This window comes from Scyliorhinus canicula, chromosome 5, assembly GCF_902713615.1.
Source record: "Scyliorhinus canicula chromosome 5, sScyCan1.1, whole genome shotgun sequence".
NCBI classification, from domain to species: domain Eukaryota; kingdom Metazoa; phylum Chordata; class Chondrichthyes; order Carcharhiniformes; family Scyliorhinidae; genus Scyliorhinus; species Scyliorhinus canicula.
In genome coordinates this window covers 192,528,160-192,546,921 of record NC_052150.1, presented here as the reverse complement: position 1 = coordinate 192,546,921, position 18,762 = coordinate 192,528,160, and the positions used below count along the sequence as shown (strand labels likewise).

Genomic DNA, 18,762 nt, shown 5'->3' with positions numbered 1-18,762 from the left:
TGGGCTCTGGTGTTCAGCATCGTCTAACATTTGATTCCTGACCATCTACTTCCACCATCTACTTGGATGATCCCGGCATGCAAGCTGTCCATTCCATCACAACGTCCCGTTGGATCCTTAGGGTGGCGGGTGGGGACTGTCAGTGGCAGTGGAGGGAGGGGGAGAGTGGTGAGCCTAGCCCACCCACATTATCTGCCCAACACCCCTGCGCCCTGGCCATCCCAGATCAGCTCACATCCATCTGACAGAGCACAAAGGCAGGGTGTAACAGTGTTAACAAGCGTTTAATGTGAACAAATAAATACAGATATGTGCCCTAGCCCCTATAACTAACTGTGCCCTGCACCCGTGCCAACTTAACTGGTGTCTAACTTTATGGCCTTACTGGCCCTAATGTTACGTCTATGTGGATCCCCAGACGGTACATAAGGAGTGGAGGCGACCTGTTGTTGTTCCCACCCTGTGACCTGGGTCCCCATTAGCGGGCGTCTTCTGGGACAACTGGGCATGGGTGGGCCAGGCTGTTGCTCAGGTGTCCCAGGTGGCGTGGTGCTGCAAAATCAGCACCGCCCCGCCAACACTGCAACCATCCCATCACCCTCCACCACCCATTGTCCTTTCCAGATCATAGGGCTGAAATTTGTCCTCATGGCACATCCTATTTACATTTGGGGCCATGCATACTGCGCTCCCCTGCAGATCTCTTGCTTAACCCCAACAAAATGTGAAGTGTGGTGACCAACATTACTTACAGTGCTCCAAGTGCAATATAACCAGCCCAATAAACGAGTGTAGCACTAGGAAGTAACATGAATTATAGCGCAGAATCAAAAATGTAGAAGGACAGATTAGGGAATGGACAATAAGACGGAGAATGGAAGACATGTGGAGTAAAAATGTTTCCAAAGCATTTACAGAAGAGAGAATTATGGCCAGTGGCTCACAGCTTTGTAGTGGTAATAAAACAGACCAAAAAATTGGTTTGATTCCCAGTATGAGCGGAGTTAGATCATCTTGGATGCAGCAGCAATGTGACCAATGCAACTTGAGAAAACATCAGCCTGGGCTCCTGTTCCTCACTGCTTTATGGAATTCCTACCGTGCAAAATGAGGCCATCTGGACCAGAAAGAGCACCCTATCTCGGCCCATTCCTCTGCTCTAACCCCGTAACCCCACCTAACCTGCACATCTTTGGACACAAAGGGGCAATTTTAGCATGGCCAATCCACCTAACCTAGAATCATAGAATTTACAGTGCAGAAGGGGGCCATTTGGCCCATCTAGTCTGCACCGGCCCTTGGAAAGAGCACCCTACTTAAACCCACACCTCCAACCTATCCCTATCACCCCTCTTAAATTCTTTTTTAGACACTAAGAGACAATTTAGTATGGCCAATCTACCTAACCTGCACTTCTTTGGACTGTGGGAGGAAACCAGATCGCCCAGAGGAAACCCACGCGGACGAGGGGAGAAAGGGCAGACTACACACGACAGCAACCCAAGGCCGGAATTGAACCTAAGTCTCTGGAGCTGTGAGGTACAGAGCTAACCACCGTGCCGCCCAATGAAGTCACAATGACTTCTGCTGAAAACTGCGTGACTGAGGGCCTTGAGTCTGGGTTCAACTGAAATTCCAATCAGCTTCACTTAGTAAGTCCAAAATTTACAATTAAACGCTGTTCACCCTGAAATTCCAGTTAGCTTACCAAGGTGAGCCCCCCACTGAATTCCAGTTGGGAGTGGGGGGAGGGGGTAGAATGAATGGATTTTGCCTGCTTTTCTTCATTCTGCCGTTTTCTGGATTTAATTTCTGTTTTGCCCAGCCCACGTTATCACGGGGTCGTGTCTGGGTGTGTTCCCAGGTTACGCTAAGAATTCCACCCTTTTGGTCCTTAAAAAGGAGTTGCAGAGCTCGTGCCATCTGAGAACTGGCATTGCCCTGCCGAAGCCCCAGATCCTACCAGTAAGAAGGTAGTTGACAATGTGGATGGGTGACCTCAATTTGCAGGCCGCTGCGTCTTTACCTAGGTAGGGCTTTGGGATCTTCCTGGTGGAGTGGCTCTTCCCATTTTGTCTTCCAACAGGTGAATTGGAGATAGTGCCTACATTACAGCTGTCCCAACCATACCGTTGATGCTGGAACAGGTTGTCAGTCATTGTTCTGGATGATAACAGTCGCTCCTCCACTATATTTGCACTGGCACCAGTCAAAATTGTGCCCCCCCCCCCCCCCCCCCCCCCCCCCCCACCAATTACATTTTAAATGTCACATTTCGAATATAATTGAGTTTGATCTCCACTTGTTGAGCTTAGCCTATCACTTGTGAGACATGAGCTGTTGAATATCACAATTGGAGAGGGTTGGAATTACGTTAGTATTCAAAAGCACTATTTACAGCCATTCGGTCCCACTGGATTAGAACGTCATTCACTGAGGCCCATTATGGCAAGCTGCTCCTGGAGCCTTGATCCACTTCTCAGACTCACAAAAACAGTGCCACCTGCTGCCGTACTATGGCTGTGACAGAATACAATTATATTCCCATTCCTGTCTCTCACACTGCACACCACTGATCACAGTACTTTTATAAATATCCTGAATGCATGGAGAATTTCAACAAAGGTTGGTTGCCCACGATCCATGCTCAGGATTTTTCAGTTCAGTCTGTCATTAAACCCATTCAGATTTCTTTCTTCTGCTGCCATTGCTGCAGTTTGACTGGTTGTCTGTAACTTGCATATGAACAAGCCTGTACTCCTCCAACAGTTGGTTGTTGTTTGATGGAGATGCGGCGGGCTTCTGCAGTGTGTGCTGCCGCAGTCTGGAGCCTTGCTGATCCGGCAGGCGGGCAGTGTACCCGCTGAATGAATGGCCAGCGGCTCCCTGCTCACCCACACCAAGGGCCAACTTGCTGCCAATCCTGTCAGGGGATCCTGCTACGGAAGCAGAGCTTGATGGGATCACAGTGAGGTGCGTGTTGTTGCTGTTGGTATTGGAGAGAGCCATGTCTTCTGGTTGCACCTCTGAGCAGGCAAACGTTCCTTCCCCCTGCCCCGCTTTGCAAGATTTTGCTTCACTGCCTGCACTGGCAACACTCTCTCGCCTTTCCCGCACATGCGTTTCATACTCTTGGACAACTTTGTGCTCAGGACGTTCATGGGTGTCGCTTGGGATGTCGTGATACGACTCCTCTTGATAGAATGTCTGCATCTGCAACCTATTCTTCCTGCTTTGTTTCACAGCCTGCTTTATCACATAAATCAGGTCTACAAAGTTCAGTAGAAAGGAGAATGCAGTGACTCCAAACATAAAATTAACCAGCAGCATTTTCTCAGTGGGTCTGGAGGGGTAACAGGTCACTCTGTTGGCACACGGGTAACTGGAGCAGACAAACCTATTCGGGACAAAAAATCCAAACAGGTAATATTGGCCAACCCCAAATGCTACTTCTAATAAAGTCCTCAAAAGTAACTGAAGCACGTATGCCTCGCAGAAATTAAGAGTTCTTTGCTTAATTCTGAGCTCCTCGTTTATCGCCATGGTTTCGCCATGGCTGTCCTCCAAATGGAGATTTGTCCCAAAGCTTTTTCTAGTTGAGGAAGCTCTTCCCACTGGCAATTTTCTGATGGATGAAGTTTCAGCCGGGTTCGTAGGGCATTGATCAGGGCTTTCTTTTGCATCTTGCATTGGCACCCTGTGAGCCACATATATGATGAACATCGCTAATGGCAGACAGAGTACGATGGCCTGAACAAACCAAAATCTACAGTGTGATATAGGGAAGAAGGCATCATAGCACACATTGGAGCATCCTGGCTGCATGGTGTCGCAAGTGAATTTTGCTTGTTCGTCTTGGTACAGAGGATAGCCAACGCCAATGATCACAAGTAGCCTGAACACTATCATCACTGTTATCCAAATCTTCCCTGAAAGAAGCAGACAGAAAACATCACAGAATTACTTGCAGAGTACTTCACATCTAATCCCCATTTTGCATTCAAAAATCAACATTCCAGGGAACAAGTCAGCACAATAGAAATCACCTTGAAGCTGCATCGATTATGTCATGTGGGAAAGTTATTCCTCCTAAAACAAATGAGTTGTGGAAAAAGAGCAGATGAGTGAGGCCAATTGAATAGCTCCATCAAAGAGTCAGCACAAGTCTAATGGACCAAATGGCTTTCTTCTCTGTGGTTATACTTGATGATAGGTGTGCTATTTATCAGTGACAGACTTGCTGGGGAATAGGTGTGGGTTGGAGGGAGGGGGAATACAGGGGCAGGCATTGCATTGCGGACCGGGGCCCCCATGTAGCTTGGTGCACCTGGTCGGGAATAGGGGGATGTGCTATTCTGACTTGTCACCCCCTACAGACAATGGACTTCGGAATTCAACCAGGACTGGTGGCATTCATCCTAGTCGCCACAGCCCTGGGGGTGCACTGAGGCTGTACGAGATGGAGCTGCTCGGGGGGGGGGGGGGGGGGGGGGGGGGGGGGAGGGGGAACCCCTGCAGCAGCGGTGCATGCCCCAGAGGAACAGGAGGCAGCTGGTGAGGATGGAGAGCCGGCCTCCCAACAGGATGAGGAGGAGTAGGTGGGAAGGAGGTGCCAGATGAGGCCCCAGTGTGTACTAGTGGGACAATGCAACATACATATTTTTTAAAATTTCTAGTACCTAATTCTTTCTTTTCCAATTAAAACCTGCCTCACTGCGGGGTGCGGGCCCTCGGTTGGAAGTGACAGCAGGTCTGCTCCATGGGATGGAGGATGATGACACCCCGCTCTGCGATGAGCTCTGGTGCTCCGCACCATTTAACAACAACAGATTCCTGTCCACAGTAACACTTTCTACCATCCACCTGGACGATCCATGCATGCGAGCAGGCCATTCTATCATACGGTCCCAGCAAACCTTTGGGATGGTGGAGATGGAGACAATGGGTTGGGGTGTGGGGATGATGGGGGTGGGACACTGGAATGGTGAGCAGTGGTTGAACTGGTGACCCTGCGCCAAGCCCACCCCCAGCCTCCACCCATCCCCGCCCCTCTGCAGCCAGCATAGACCAGCCCATCCCATCCCTCACAACCTTCTGATAGAGCATTAAAGCAGGTTGTGACACTGTGAACAGGTGTTTAACGTGAACAAGTGAATATATATGGACAGCCTTGTGCCCCAGCCCCTATCTCTATCCTATGTGTTGCACCCATTCCAACTTAACTGGTGTCTATCTTTCTGGCCTTGCAGCCGTAACACTACACCTAGGTGGATTCCCAGGCGGTAATCGGGAATGGAGGCAGCCTGTTGCGATTCATGCATTTTGACCTGGGGCCCCTTTGGCAAGCCGTCTTCTGGGGTGACTGGGCTTGGCTGGTGCCCCTGGTGGCATCTGCCACCCTGTTCTGCCCACTGCCCATCAGATAGACAGGGAAGGGAGGGGGGGAGGGAGGTGTTGTGTTCCAGCACCTCCCCGAGGGAGACACCCTCACGGGCCCCATCACCTCCTCCTCCTCCCTCGGGGTGTCCAATGGCCCCGGGCTACTCATGGGACAGGGGATGGGGTGCAAGCGGAGCTAACCCCTGAGGCTCCCCGACCACCTGTCGCTGCCAGTCCTGGAGGCCCACGTCTGCCCTGACCAGGGTCTCTATACTCGTGGCCATGGAGCACAAGGAGTGTCCCTGGGACTGCGCCACATCACGCTGTGACTATGACACCACCATGGGTTTGTGCCATGTTGACCAATGCCCGGGCAATGCCGCTGACACCCTCAGCCATGATGCATTGTGAGCGCAGCAGCAAAGTCCAGGTGGCCCTGGAACATAACTGCCTGTGTTAGGGCTGCTCTGTCCTGGGCCTCAGCTGCCACCCACTTAGGATGCCCAGGCCTTGGACTTCCTGACCCATGGCTGAAATCTTCACCCTTAAGGCCTCCACCATGGATGCCACCCGTGCGGTTTTGGCCTGGGTAGCACCCATGGTCAGCACCACCTCCTGCTCCTGCAGGTAGGTCGACTCCTCCAACTGCACCTACAGGTGCTGGATGGTTGCTGACAGCCCCTCATGTAGACCCTGGCTCTGCAACTGCATCTCCACTATCGATGGGACTGTCCTTTTCAGAAGCCCGAAACCCGTCCAGATGGCAGCTCGTCCCTGGGATTGGGCCCCCCTCCAACCATCTGCCCTCTCGGGGGTTCCTACTTCCACTTGCTGTACATCAGCATATGGGTCATGCACACTGGATAGTGACCCAGGAGCCTCTTAACTAAATTGTCCAATCGAGGTGAGTGTCTCTGGAATGGTGGAGGGAGACAGCTGTGACGGAATGTTAGTGTCATCCCCGGAGTGGTGCTCTGGGGTGTCTCAGGCAGCGGGTTGAGGGCTCCCATCACTGTCCGTATCCTCCTCCTCCTCCTGCTCACTCCTGTCTTCCTGGGGTTGTGATTGGGGTCAGGGGCGGGGAGGAAAAGAAGGGTCCACCTTATCGCCAGGAGATCCTGCAAGACACGAGACATGATGCATGATTGGACTGGGGTTGGGTGGTGGGTGGTGATGGTGGAGGGAGCAGTGTGGGGGTGGAGGGTGTGGGGATGGTGACACATGTGCCATAGGGAACTGCAACTCAGTGGGGTCTCACTTGCTTGCCCGATGCCGACCTCCGCCTCAGTGACCACCTTCTCTCCGGGCCCATCCGATCCTGTCCAGTGCCTGCTGCTCTGCTGTGGTGAGGTGGCGGAGGTCTGGCGGTCCCCCTCCGTTTTTTTTCCCCTCTCCTGCCGGTTGTGGGCCTACTTCTCCCAGGACGGGGGGGGGGGGGGGGGGGGGCGGGGGGGGGGGGGGGGGGACAGAAGACGCACAGTGTTAGACAGTCAGACGCATGCAGCACAGGGGGTGGGTAGCTAGTGGACTTTGTGGCCAGGGGCATGGCGGCAATTTGGATGTTGGCGGGTGGGGGGTTCGGTAACCCTCCATGTGGGGGGGGGGGGGGGGGGGGGGTTGGAGGGGTGGAGTTACGGGTGTGTGGGTTGGGGGTGAGTGCCAGGGGCATAGTGCTGCCTACTCACCCTGGCCGGCCTGAGGAGGTTGTGCAGTTTCTTGCTGCTCTGCTGGCAGGTCCGGACGGTGTTACCCACGGTGCTCATGACCTCTGTCACCTATGCCCAGCCCCGGTGCACGGCATGGGTGGCAACCTCCTCCCCACCCCGGGGTACAGGGTGACCCACCTCTCTTCCACTGCGTCCAGCAGGAACTCTAGTTCCGCATCGGTGAACCACGATGCTGCTCTCCTTGCTGCCATCTTGTTGACTGGGATGGTGTGTGGGTTGGTGTGTGTGGGGAGTGGAATGCTTATATACAGCTGCAGCTTGTCAGCCTCTTGAGTGTCAATCCTGAATCTGGCAAATCTGACACCGTTTTTCATTGGAATCGGTTGTGTTCCACGTGGCGCACCGGTGCTAACCCATTAATGGTTGATGAATTGCTCTGGGAACCGCGCCAAAGTTTCTCGTCGTAGAACACCACCGAATCAGATTGGGCGTCAGCACTTAATCTCTGAAATGGAGTATCCCGTTGGACGCCTTTCACATACTCTGCCCCAAATGCTTTACAGATATTGAACACGTTTTATTGTTTTGTCAGCAAATCGTCCATGAATTGTGCAAAAACATTTAACGGAAAATGGAAAGTGCTGAAATGTTTTAAAACAATTCCGATATCTTATAATTACATCATGGAAAGTAATGGGTCCCAATATTTGTGTGGCGAGGGTATAGGTTTGAGTTCGGTGATGGTATAATGGCATTGTCACTAGACTAGTTATTCAGAGACCCAGGGTAATGCTCTGAGCTCATGGGTTGAAATCTCACCACGGCAGATGGTGAAATTTGAATTCAATTTTTTTAAAAATCGGGAATAAAAAATCTAATAATGATCATGAAACCATTGCCAATTGTCATAAAAACCCATCTGGTTCACTAATATCCTTCAGGGAAAGAAATCTGCCGTCCTTACCTGGTCTGGCCTACATGTGACTCCAGACCCACACAGCGATCTGGTTGACTCTGAAATAGCCTAGTTAGCCACTCAGTTCAAGGGCAATTAGGGATGGGCAACAAATGCTGGCCCAGCCAGCGATGCCCACAACCCAAGAACAAATTTTAAAAATCTCAACCGAAGAACGCAGCTTGGCTGGAGAGACAGACGTCCTGCCAGCAAGCTCTTATCAACATTCTCTGCCGGGTAGTTGGCCAAATGGACAGCCCGGCTGGTGGGTGGAAGCTTTGGGTTGGTGTCTGTTAATTTTGGGGATAAGTTTACAATTTGAAGTGCTGAGAGGATGACCACAGGATTCCTTGAAGGTCTTGTGTGAAACTTTTAACTGTTAATGTTCAAAGGGACATGAATGGGTTCATGGAAAAAATGAAGAAAGTTAGCATGCAAGTGCACCAAACAATGAAGACAAAGAGCATTTTGGACTTTATTGCAAGGGAATTGGATTATAAGAATAAACCAGTCCTGCTGCAATTGTAAAGGGTTTTGGTGAGTCAGAATCAGGAATAATGTGTGCCGGATTGGTCCCCACATTGGTTTTGGTACAGTGAAGATTCACTAAATTGGTTGGGTCTGAGTAAATTCTTATATTCTCTGGAGTTTAGAAGAATGAGTGGCAACCTTATTGAAATCTACAAATCCTGAAGGGGCTTGATAGGGTGGATGCTGAGAGATTGCTTCCACTAGCTGGGGAATCTAAAGCCTGTGGGCACATATGCAAGATAAGGGGCTGATCATTTCGGGTTGAGAAGAGGAGAAATTGTTTCAGTCAAAGGGTTGTGAGTCTTTGGATTTTTCTGCCTCCGAGGGTTGTGGATGCTGCAGCATTTAAAATGTTTAAGGCTGGGATAGAGAGATTTTTCAGGGGATGAAGGGATATGGGGAGCAGGCAGGAAGACGGAGCTGAAGCTCAGGATTAGCCATGATTGTATTGAATGGCAGAACAGCCTCGACAGCCCAAATAGTCTATTCCTGCTCCTGTTTCTTGTGTTGGTGGATGCAGTGATAGGGAGAAGGAAACTGTTGCTTCTCCATTGGGGTAATGACCATGGCTCCCACCTCCAGTTCACTGCTGGGCTTCCCCACCACGCAGCACAAATTAATTTCAAAATGTCGAAACATCATTGAAGCTTTTCTTTAGAAGCCTTTTTTAAAAAGTGTGTTAGTAAGTGTCCTGTCCATGACAGGGCATTCAGGGTGAGATTTTAATCTACTCAAACCCCACTCACTCACACACAGTTAAAACAAGGCCTTCGGTCTCCCCAAGTATTCTGCTACTGTAAAAGTGACAGACGATGTGTGTGCAGAAGGTTGAGAATGAATTCCACACATTTCGTGTTTTAACCTTGACCCCACTCCGAAGGCTGTCTCACCAATCATGGAGGGCAGATTCAATATGGTATTTGGGAATATAGTCAAGAAGATAACAAACTCTCAAGTTTCATCTCACAAAATAAACTTCTTGTGGAGCACATCATACTGTGATTGTGAGATTTCCTCAGTTTGGTATTTGAAGAGTTCGTTCAGCTGTTAAGCATTTTCCTTCTACAGCCTCTGGGTGTCCTATAAGTCATAGAATCCCAACAGTGCAGAAGGAAGCCATTCGGCCCATCGAGTTGGCACCGACTCTCCAAAGGTGCACCCTTCCTAGGACCACACCCCACCCTGTCCCTGAAACTCCAACCAACCTTTTTGGACACTGAGAAGCAATTTAGCAAGGCCAATCAACCTAACTTGCATATTTGTAGACTGTGGGAGGAAAACCGGGGTACCCGGTGAACCTACACAGACACAGAGAATGTGCAAACTCCGCACAGACAGTTACCCAAGGCGCTATGAGGCAGCAGGGCTAACCACTGTGCCACACATGGCACTTTGCCATTCCCAATTAATATTGTGAATGTCATACATATTTACTCCCTGATGTCAGGATAAAACTTTAGAATATATATCTATTCCCAGAAGCTCTTCATTTTCACTCCATTCTTAAAAATAAAGCTAGATTGTCCCCATGTTGGAGTACAGATCAAAGGGTTTCTGGACATCCAGTCAGAGCTTGCAATCCATCCATCTCCTGAAGCGTTGATTGTTGGACAAAGGAGCTATTAGATTTACAGTGGCTTGCCAGCTCCAAAACTTTTCCTCACAGCAGTGAAACCATGTAAATGCTGGCTAGGAATTGGGAATCGTGGCTAATTCTATCCATCCCACAACACATCCAAGTGGAGCCTGCATGCCCTGTCCTTTGAATGACTAAAGTAACCTGTGGCAGAGGTGTGAAGGTACGGGTCAAGTTAGCCTGGAGAGTCCAGGATGCTGTTCTGGTTATTGACATTCGGGGCACGTACGGTACCTGTTCTTCATGTTTTGTACAATTTCTGATGTTGCCTTTTTAAATTGTCTGTTGTGTATTGCAAGATTGTGAAAATATGTCTGTCACATCAGATTTTTCAGATTGTTCCCTAAATGTCCCCTGAGGGAAGGAAATGTGTTATCTTTACCTGGTCTGGGTTGCATGTGACTCCAGATCCATAGCAATGTGGTTGACTCTTAAATGCCCCTCTGAAATGGCCCAGCAAGCCACTCAGTTCAAGGGTAATTAAGGATGGGCAACAAATATTGGCCCAGCCAGTGACACTCACGCCCCACTAAAGAAGAAAGGGAAAAAACAATCCTGTCTCTTGTTACAGCTGATAACAGTGGTTTCTAGGCAGGGATAGCAAGGGATAGTAAGGTGAAATGGAATTATCAGTTTTCGGAAATATTCTACTTTGGGTTTAGCACCTGCAGTGCTGCATCAAACTGTATAAATTGATAACTGCGTAAGATTATTTTTAACAGTTGAGTATCTAATCTCTGTTTGAAGTCAAGGTATTCATTAAAGAGAATGTTGTTTTTGTTATTGATATTTTTACCTATGATGACTACATTAGTTTAAGAAGGGATTATTTGATCATTTTATGGTTGGGAGGCTTACTTTGGGCCCATTGTGTAACTGTGGTGGTTTGCATGAGGCATCCGAACGTTCCTGGCTTTAACTGTTCTGAGCGCACATGAAGTCATCTCCGGAAACTGTGGTCAGAGGAACCTGGGACCATTTGAATGTTTGGGCTGAGGGTTTGTGGGCAGCAGGGTAGCATGGTGGTTAGCATAAATGCTTCACAGCTCCAGGGTCCCAGGTTCGATTCCCGGCTGGGTCGCTGTCTGTGTGGAGTCTGCACGTCCTCCCCCTGTGTGCGTGGGTTTCCTCCGGGTGCTCCGGTTTCCTCCCACAGTCCAAAGATGTGCGGGTTAGGTGGATTGGCCATGCTAAATTGCCCATAGTGTCCTAATAAAAGTAAGGTTAAGGGGGGGGGTTGTTGGGTTACGGGTATAGGGTGGATACGTGGGTTTGAGTAGGGTGATCATGGCTCGGCACAACATTGAGGGCCGAAGGGCCTGTTCTGTGCTGTACTGTTCTATGTTCTATCTATGTTTGGGCACCAACCAAATGTTACAGATGGGGCTGAGAGTTTGGGCATGGTTTGGGCATGGTATGGGTATGGCTGGCAGCTTGGGTTCAGGTTGAGACATAGTGTGAATTTAGGGAAGGACAGCTTTCTGATGTTCAAAAGGGGTATTTATTTTGAGCAGGGACTTTTTTTTCTACTTTAATTTACTGGAGAATGGAGAGATTTAGAATCATAGGATCCCTACAGTGCAGAAGGAGGCCATTCGGCCCATCAAGTCTGCACCGGCCCTTGATCTGATAGAGCCCTCCAATACCCCCAACCCTAATTTTTAATTGTAACAGTTCTGATTCCACCCACCAGGCTTCCAATTGGTGCTTCTCTACTTTTCTTCTGGCCAAGGGGTCAAAAGTCATAGGATTAGGGGTCAAAAACTGTAGACATGGACAATCACTTGTTAGAATCAAAGGCAGAGAGGTTGCATTGGGGTGATGGGTGGCAAGGCAGAGTAAAACTCCTTAATACTTTATTCAACATTAACTACTGCATTCAGACACCAAAGGAGAGGACAAAGACTGAGATAACATAGATACGCAGAAACAACCAGTGAAAGAAGAGTGTAAGAACCATAACAAGATGGAGATTGAGAAGAGGAATACAAAAAGACAGCAAGGAGTGCCTGGAACTTCCTTTGCATTTGCACCCAAATACAGCCATAATTTGGGCACCGGAAATGACAACGGCAAACCCTGCCCTGTCTACCCTGTAAAGTTCTCCTTCCTGACATCTGGGGGCTTGTGTCAAAGTTGGGAGAGCTGTCTCATAGACTAGATAAACAACAGCCTAACATAATCATGCTCACAGAATCATACCTTACAAACAATGTCTCAGACACCATTATCACCATTCTGGTTATGTCCTGTCTCACCGGCAGGACAGACCCAGTAAAAGTGGCAGCACAATGGTATATAGTCGGATAGGAGTTGCCCTTAGAGTCCCCGACATTGACTCTGGACCCCATGAAGTCTCATGGCTTCAGGTTAAACATGGGCAAGGAAACCTCCTGCTCATTACCACGTACCGTCCACTATCAGCTGATGAATCAGTACGCCTCCATGTTGAACACCACTTGGAGGAAGGACTGAGGGTGGAAAGGGTGCAGAATATACTCTGGATGAGGGGCTTCAATCTCCGTCACCAAGAGAGCCTCGGTACTGTAGTACCACCACAGACCGAGCAGGCCGGGTCCTAAAGGACATAGTTGCTAGACTGGGACTGCAGCAGGTGATGAGGGAACGAACAAGAGGGCAAAACGTACTTGACCTCATCCTCACCAACCTGCCTGCTGCAGATGCATCTGTCCATGACAGTATCGATAAAAGTGACCACCGCACAATCCTTGTGGAGACAGAGCCCCGTCTTCACATTGAGGATACCCTCCATCATATTGTGCGGCACTACCACTGTGCTGAATTGGATAGAATTCGAACAGATCTAGCGACTCAAGACCCGGCATCCATGAGGAGCTATGGGCCATCAGCAGTAGCAGAATTGTACTCAGCCAGAATCTGCAACCTCATGGCCTGGCATATCCCCCACCAAGCCAGGGGATCAACCCTAGTTCAATGAAGAGTGCAGGAGAGCACGCCAGGAGAAACACCACACATACTGAAAGTGAGGTGTCAATGTGGTGAAGCTACAACACAGGACTACGTGTCTGCCTAACAGTATAAGCAGCAAGTAATAGACAAAGCTAAATGATTCCACAACAAACTCATCAGACCTACGCTCTGCAGCCCTGCCGCATCCAACCATGAATGGTGATGGATAATTAAACAACTCACTGGAGGAGGAGACTCCATTTTGTTGGCTTTTAAAGCAGACCAAGCAGGCCAGCAGCGCAGTTCGATTCCCGTACCAGCCTCCCCGGACAGGCACCGGAATGTGGCGACTAGGGGCTTTTCACAGTAACTTCATTGAAGCCTACTCGTGACAATAAGCAATTTTATTCTTTATTATGGAGGAGCCCAGCACATCTGCACAAAAGACAAAGCTGAGGCATTCACAACAATGTTCAACCAGAAGTGCTGAGTGAATGATCCATCTTGTTCTCCTCCGGAGGTCCCCAGCATCACAGATATCAGTCTTCAGCCAATATTATTCACTCCACGTGATATCAAAAATCAACTGAAGGTACTAGATACTGCAAAGGTTAACAGCCCTGACAATATTCCGGTAATAGTACTGAAGACTTATGCTCCAGAACTTGCCGCACCCCTAGTCAAGCTGTTCCAGTACAGCTGCAACACTGGCATCTACCCGGCAATGTAGTAAGTTACCCAGGTGTGTCCTGTACACAAGAAACAGGACAAATCCAACCCAGCCAATTACCACCCTATCAGTCTACTCAGCAAAGTGATGGAAGGGGTCATCAACATCGGGCACACCTATTTAGGATTAACCTGCTCACAGACACTCAGTTTGGGTTCTGCCAGTGTCACTCAGCTCTTGACCTTGGTTCAAACATGGACAAAAGAGCTGAATGCGAGAGGTGAGGTGAGAGTCACTGCATTTGACATCAAGGCTGCATTTGACTGAGTATGGTATCAAGGAACCCTAGTTAAACTGGAGTCAATTGGAATCAGGTTAAAAACTCTCTTATTAGTTGGAGCCATACCTGGCACAGAGGAAGATGAATGAGGTGGTTGGAGGTCAATTATCTCAGTTCCAGGGCATCATTGCAGGAGTTCCTTAGGGTAGTGTCCTAGGCCCAACCATCTTCAGCTGCTTCATCGATGACCTCCTTCCATCACAAGGTCAAGTGAGGGTTGCTTGCAGATGACTGCACAATGTTCAGCACCATTTGCAACTCTTCAAATAATGAAGCAGTCCATATTCAAATGCAGCAAGACCTGGACAATATCCAGGCTTGGGCTGACAAGTGGCAAGTTACATTTGCACCACACAAGTGCCAGGCAATGACCATCTTCTGCAAGAGGATTTGAGTATAGGAATAGATATGTTTTACTGCAATTGTATAGGGCATTGGTCAGACCACACATGGATTATTGTGTGCAGTTTTGGTTTCCTTATCTGAGGAAGGATGTTCTTACTATGGAAGGAGTGCAGTGAAGGTTTATCAGGCTGATTCCTGGAATGGCGGGACTGTCATACAAGGAGAGACTAAGTCAGTTAGGATTATATTCACTGGAGTTTAGAAGAGTGAGAGGGGATCTCATAGAAACTTACAAAATGCTAACAGGATTAGATTCAGAAAGAATGACCCCGAGTTTGGGACACCCACATGCTGTGGCTGGTTTAGCTCACTCAGCTAAATCGCTGGCTTTTAAAGCAGACCAAGCAGGCCAGCAGCATGGTTCGATTCCCGTACCAGCCTCCCCGGACAGGCGCCGGAATGTGGCGACTAGGGGCTTTTCACAGTAACTTAATTGAAGCCTACTCGTGACAATAAGCGATTTTCATTTTTCACATGCCGCCCTTTTTTAGAGGATCTAACCACCATCCCTTGAAATTCAATGGCATTACCATAGCTGAATCCCCCACAATCAGTATCCTGGGGATAACCGTTAATTAGAAACAGAACTGGATTAGCCATATCAATGCTATGGCCACCAGGGTAGATCGAAGGCTAGGAACCCTACGGCGAGTAACCTACCTCCTGATTTCCACCCCCCCAAAGCCTGTCCACCAACTGCAAGGCACAAGCACGGTAGCATTGTGGATGGCACAATTGCTTCACAGCTCCAGGGTCCCAGGTTCGATTCCGGCTTGGGTCACTGTGCGGAGTCTGCACATCCTCCCCGTGTGTGCGTGGGTTTCCTCCGAGTGCTCCGGTTTCCTCCCACAGTCCAAAGATGTGCAGGTTAGGTGGATTGGCCATGATAAATTGCCCTTAGTGTCCAAAATTGCCTTTAGTGTTGGGTGGGGTTTCTGGGTTATGGGGATAGGGTGGAAGTGCTCTTTCCAGGAGCCGGTGCAGACTCGATGGGCCGAATGGCCTCCTTCTGCACTGTAAATTCTGAGAGATTCTATAAGCCAGGAGTGTAATGAAATACTCTCACTTGCCTGGATGAGTGCAGCTCCAACAACGGTCAAGAAGCTCAGCGCTATCCAGGACGAAGCAGCCCACTTGATTGCTCCCCCTCCCACAAACATTCAAACCCTCTACCACCGACGAACAGTGGCAACCATGTGTACCATCTACAAGATGCACTGCAGTAATCGTCAAGGTTCCTTAGATGAGTTCCTTCTAAACCCAGGACCACTACTATCTAGCAGGACAATTGTAGCAATTACCTAGGAACCCCACTACCTGGAGGTTCCCCTCCAAGTCACTCACCACCCTGGCTTGAAAATATATCACCATTCCTTCACTGTCACTGGGGCAAAATCCCAGAACTCTCTCCCTAACAGCATAGTGGATGTACCCACACCCCAGGGACTGCAGCGGTTTAAGAAAGCAGCTCACACCACCTTCAGAAGGGCAATTGGGGATGGGCAATAAATGCTGGCTTCACCAGTGACGCCCACATCCCATAAATGAATAAAACATTTTAAAAGTACCCAAATCAAACTGCTTAAAAGGCTGGGGAATTTTGGGTGGCTACAATCAACCCAAGTCTCCTCAATCTTTGCTGTTTGTCCATCATACCTTTAAAAATTTTTTTTATTCTTTTCTCAAAGTTGCACAGTAAATGCACAGAGTGCACTGGGCAAGCCCCTAATTCATCTCCATGCTTGTTCCAAAAACCAATTCAAATTCAGATTGAATCCAATTCATGGTCCCCACAAAGAGCCATTCCAGATCCAAGCTGACTAGAACGGGCATTACACCTGATCTCTGGCTTGATCCTGCGCTTGATCTTACACAAAAGGGTGAGAAGCAATCACACCTTCTGTCCAATCAAATCTCTGCTCACAAAACCTGCCACAATCTAATTCTCAAATGCTTTCACCTTCTAATTGTTCTCTTCTGAGGTGCAGGAGGAGAGTCTCATCATTTGGGCAGCACGGTAGCATTGTCGATAGCACAATTGCTTCACAGCTCCAGGGTCCCAGGTTCGATTCCGGCTTGGGCCACTGTCTGTGCGGAGCCTGCACATCCTCTCCGTGTGTGCGTGGGTTTCCTCCGGGTGCTCCAGTTTCCTCCCACAGTCCAAAGATTGGCCATGGTAAATTGCCCTTAGTGTTGGGTGGGGTTACTGGGTTATGGGGATAGGGTGGAGGTGTTGACCTTGGGTAGCGTGCTCTTTCCAAGAGCCTGTGCAGACTCGATGGGCTGAATGGCCTCCTTCTGCACTGTAAATTCTATGATTTCAATCCGATTTTCAGGTTCAGTCAGAAAGTCATTTTTGAGCTCTGTAATTGCATTTCTGTGCTTTGTTTAATAATCACTGGGACCTTCTGTGTTTTCTGTTTTTTTTAAATGGGTTTTTATGGGCATAAGTAGAAGACCCATTAAAAAAAAGCTTCCCCAGTTGCAAGGTTTCCAGATGTGCCATACCATATTTACATAAGTGAGTGTAAACTTAAAATTTTGTGCTGAGGAAGAAATAGTTGGTTCCCTGGACTCCAATTGTTTATGCTGAATGAAACCCATTTTAAATTGGGATGTACTCTCATGAGATTGGAAGATACTCGAGTCTTTGGATAAGAGGTAGCAAATTTACAACAGAGTTGAGGAGAAACTACTTCACCCAAAGGGTTGTGAATCTCTGGAATTCGCTACACCGGCATATGGTGGATGCAGGGACAGTGAGTAAATTTAAGAAGGAGTTAGACAGATTTTTAAATTGGTAATGTGTTGAATGGTTATGGAGATCAGGCAGGACGGCGAGGATGAGATCAGCCATGATCGAATGGCAGAGCAGACTCGATGGGCTAAATGGCCTCCTTCTGCTCCGATATCTTCTCGTACCAGCCTCCCCGGACAGGCGCCGGAATGTGGCGACTAGGGGCTTTTCACGGTAACTTAATTGAAGCCTACTCGTGACAATAAGCGATTTTCATTTCATTTCTGAACTTATATCTTAACTGTGACAAAGTGGACATAACATTGGGCACATTTTCAGGCCAGAGACTCAGAAAATATTGGAGTGGCAGAGAAGTAAACAAAAAGCATTCAGAAGAAGGGGCAGAATGTCCAAGAAATTGTAAATATTTACCAATGTCTTTATTAATACTGACACTTTGCTAATGCTTGCATGCTTTCTGTATAATGCAGCTGAACCCATTATTAGCCTCAATGACTGAACATATTTCATTGGCACACAGGCTTTCACGTTAGACTTTATGTTCTTTATGACCATACAGAATATTAAATATAATGTTATCATGCGTTTAACATTCCAGCCGTGAAGGTGTGATGACGACCAGACAGACCGTCCCCCGAAACAATCTTGGAGGTAGTCACAGGAATACAGAACTGTTTGACAGTCACAACACGGGGCCGCACAAGTGAATGCTGTAACTTGGATATACTGACAGTGTTTGTTGACTGGGTCTCACTCACCGACTGTGGTCAGGTTGTAGTTGAGGGCCAGAGTCACTAAGCCCAGATGGTTCAACCTCCCCATCTCCAGCCGAGCAGCAGGAACAAGCGCCTCCAGCACAAACTCCAGTCAAAACAATCTCTCTCCGGCCAAAATAATGGCAAAGCACCTTCACAACTGGGAGGAAAAAGAAAATAGTCAGATTTTGTACGAGTCGCTCCCGGGTTCTGAACATTATATTATTATTATTATTATTTTGTTATTATTTCCTAAACGTGAAAGGTTACAGACGATGCTGGTCTTTGGAAAGCCCAAGTCAGAAGAGCTGATGCCGTTTGCTGTCACCTTCACAAAGCTCTGTCCCCTGTGACAACTGCACAGACAATAGAGTCTCGGCGCATCTCACCCACTGTGGGCTATTCTTACCGACCAAAAGCATTCCAGCATCCTGACAGATCCCAGATATTTTGGTGCAGCCCATTTCAGGGAAATAATAGAGGCTGCGGAATTAGACTGGATCACCAGGGTGTTCCCTTTGACTGTCAGTTGAGGTCCCTCCCTATTTCTGGAAGGAACAGAGTCCAGTGGAGTCGTGTTCGATTTCTTTGGTTGCCTGAGCATCGAAGGTGAAGGGTGAAATGGTTGATCAAAGAGGCAGAGGTTATATCAGCATCTGGAGCTGCCTTTGTTTATTTACCAGGCTGGACAAACTGGGCTCCACTGACCGACGGGTAAAATGATCCCTGAAGGTC

The 18,762-nt window shown here is 48.5% G+C and overlaps 1 protein-coding gene across 1 annotated transcript; it reads right to left on the bottom strand.

Annotated features, from left to right (window-relative positions):
• Positions 1-2,549: 2,549 nt before the first annotated feature.
• LOC119965700 (gap junction delta-4 protein) lies at positions 2,550-18,366 on the bottom strand. The gene is made up of 3 exons (XM_038796461.1): positions 18,302-18,366; positions 18,031-18,187; positions 2,550-3,929 (listed from the first exon to the last, which is right to left on the bottom strand). The coding sequence occupies exons 2-3, from the start codon at positions 18,092-18,094 to the stop codon at positions 2,674-2,676; spliced, it is 1,320 nt and encodes a 439-aa protein (XP_038652389.1). The 5' UTR covers positions 18,095-18,187; positions 18,302-18,366; the 3' UTR covers positions 2,550-2,673.
• Between the last annotated feature and the right edge of the window lie 396 nt (positions 18,367-18,762).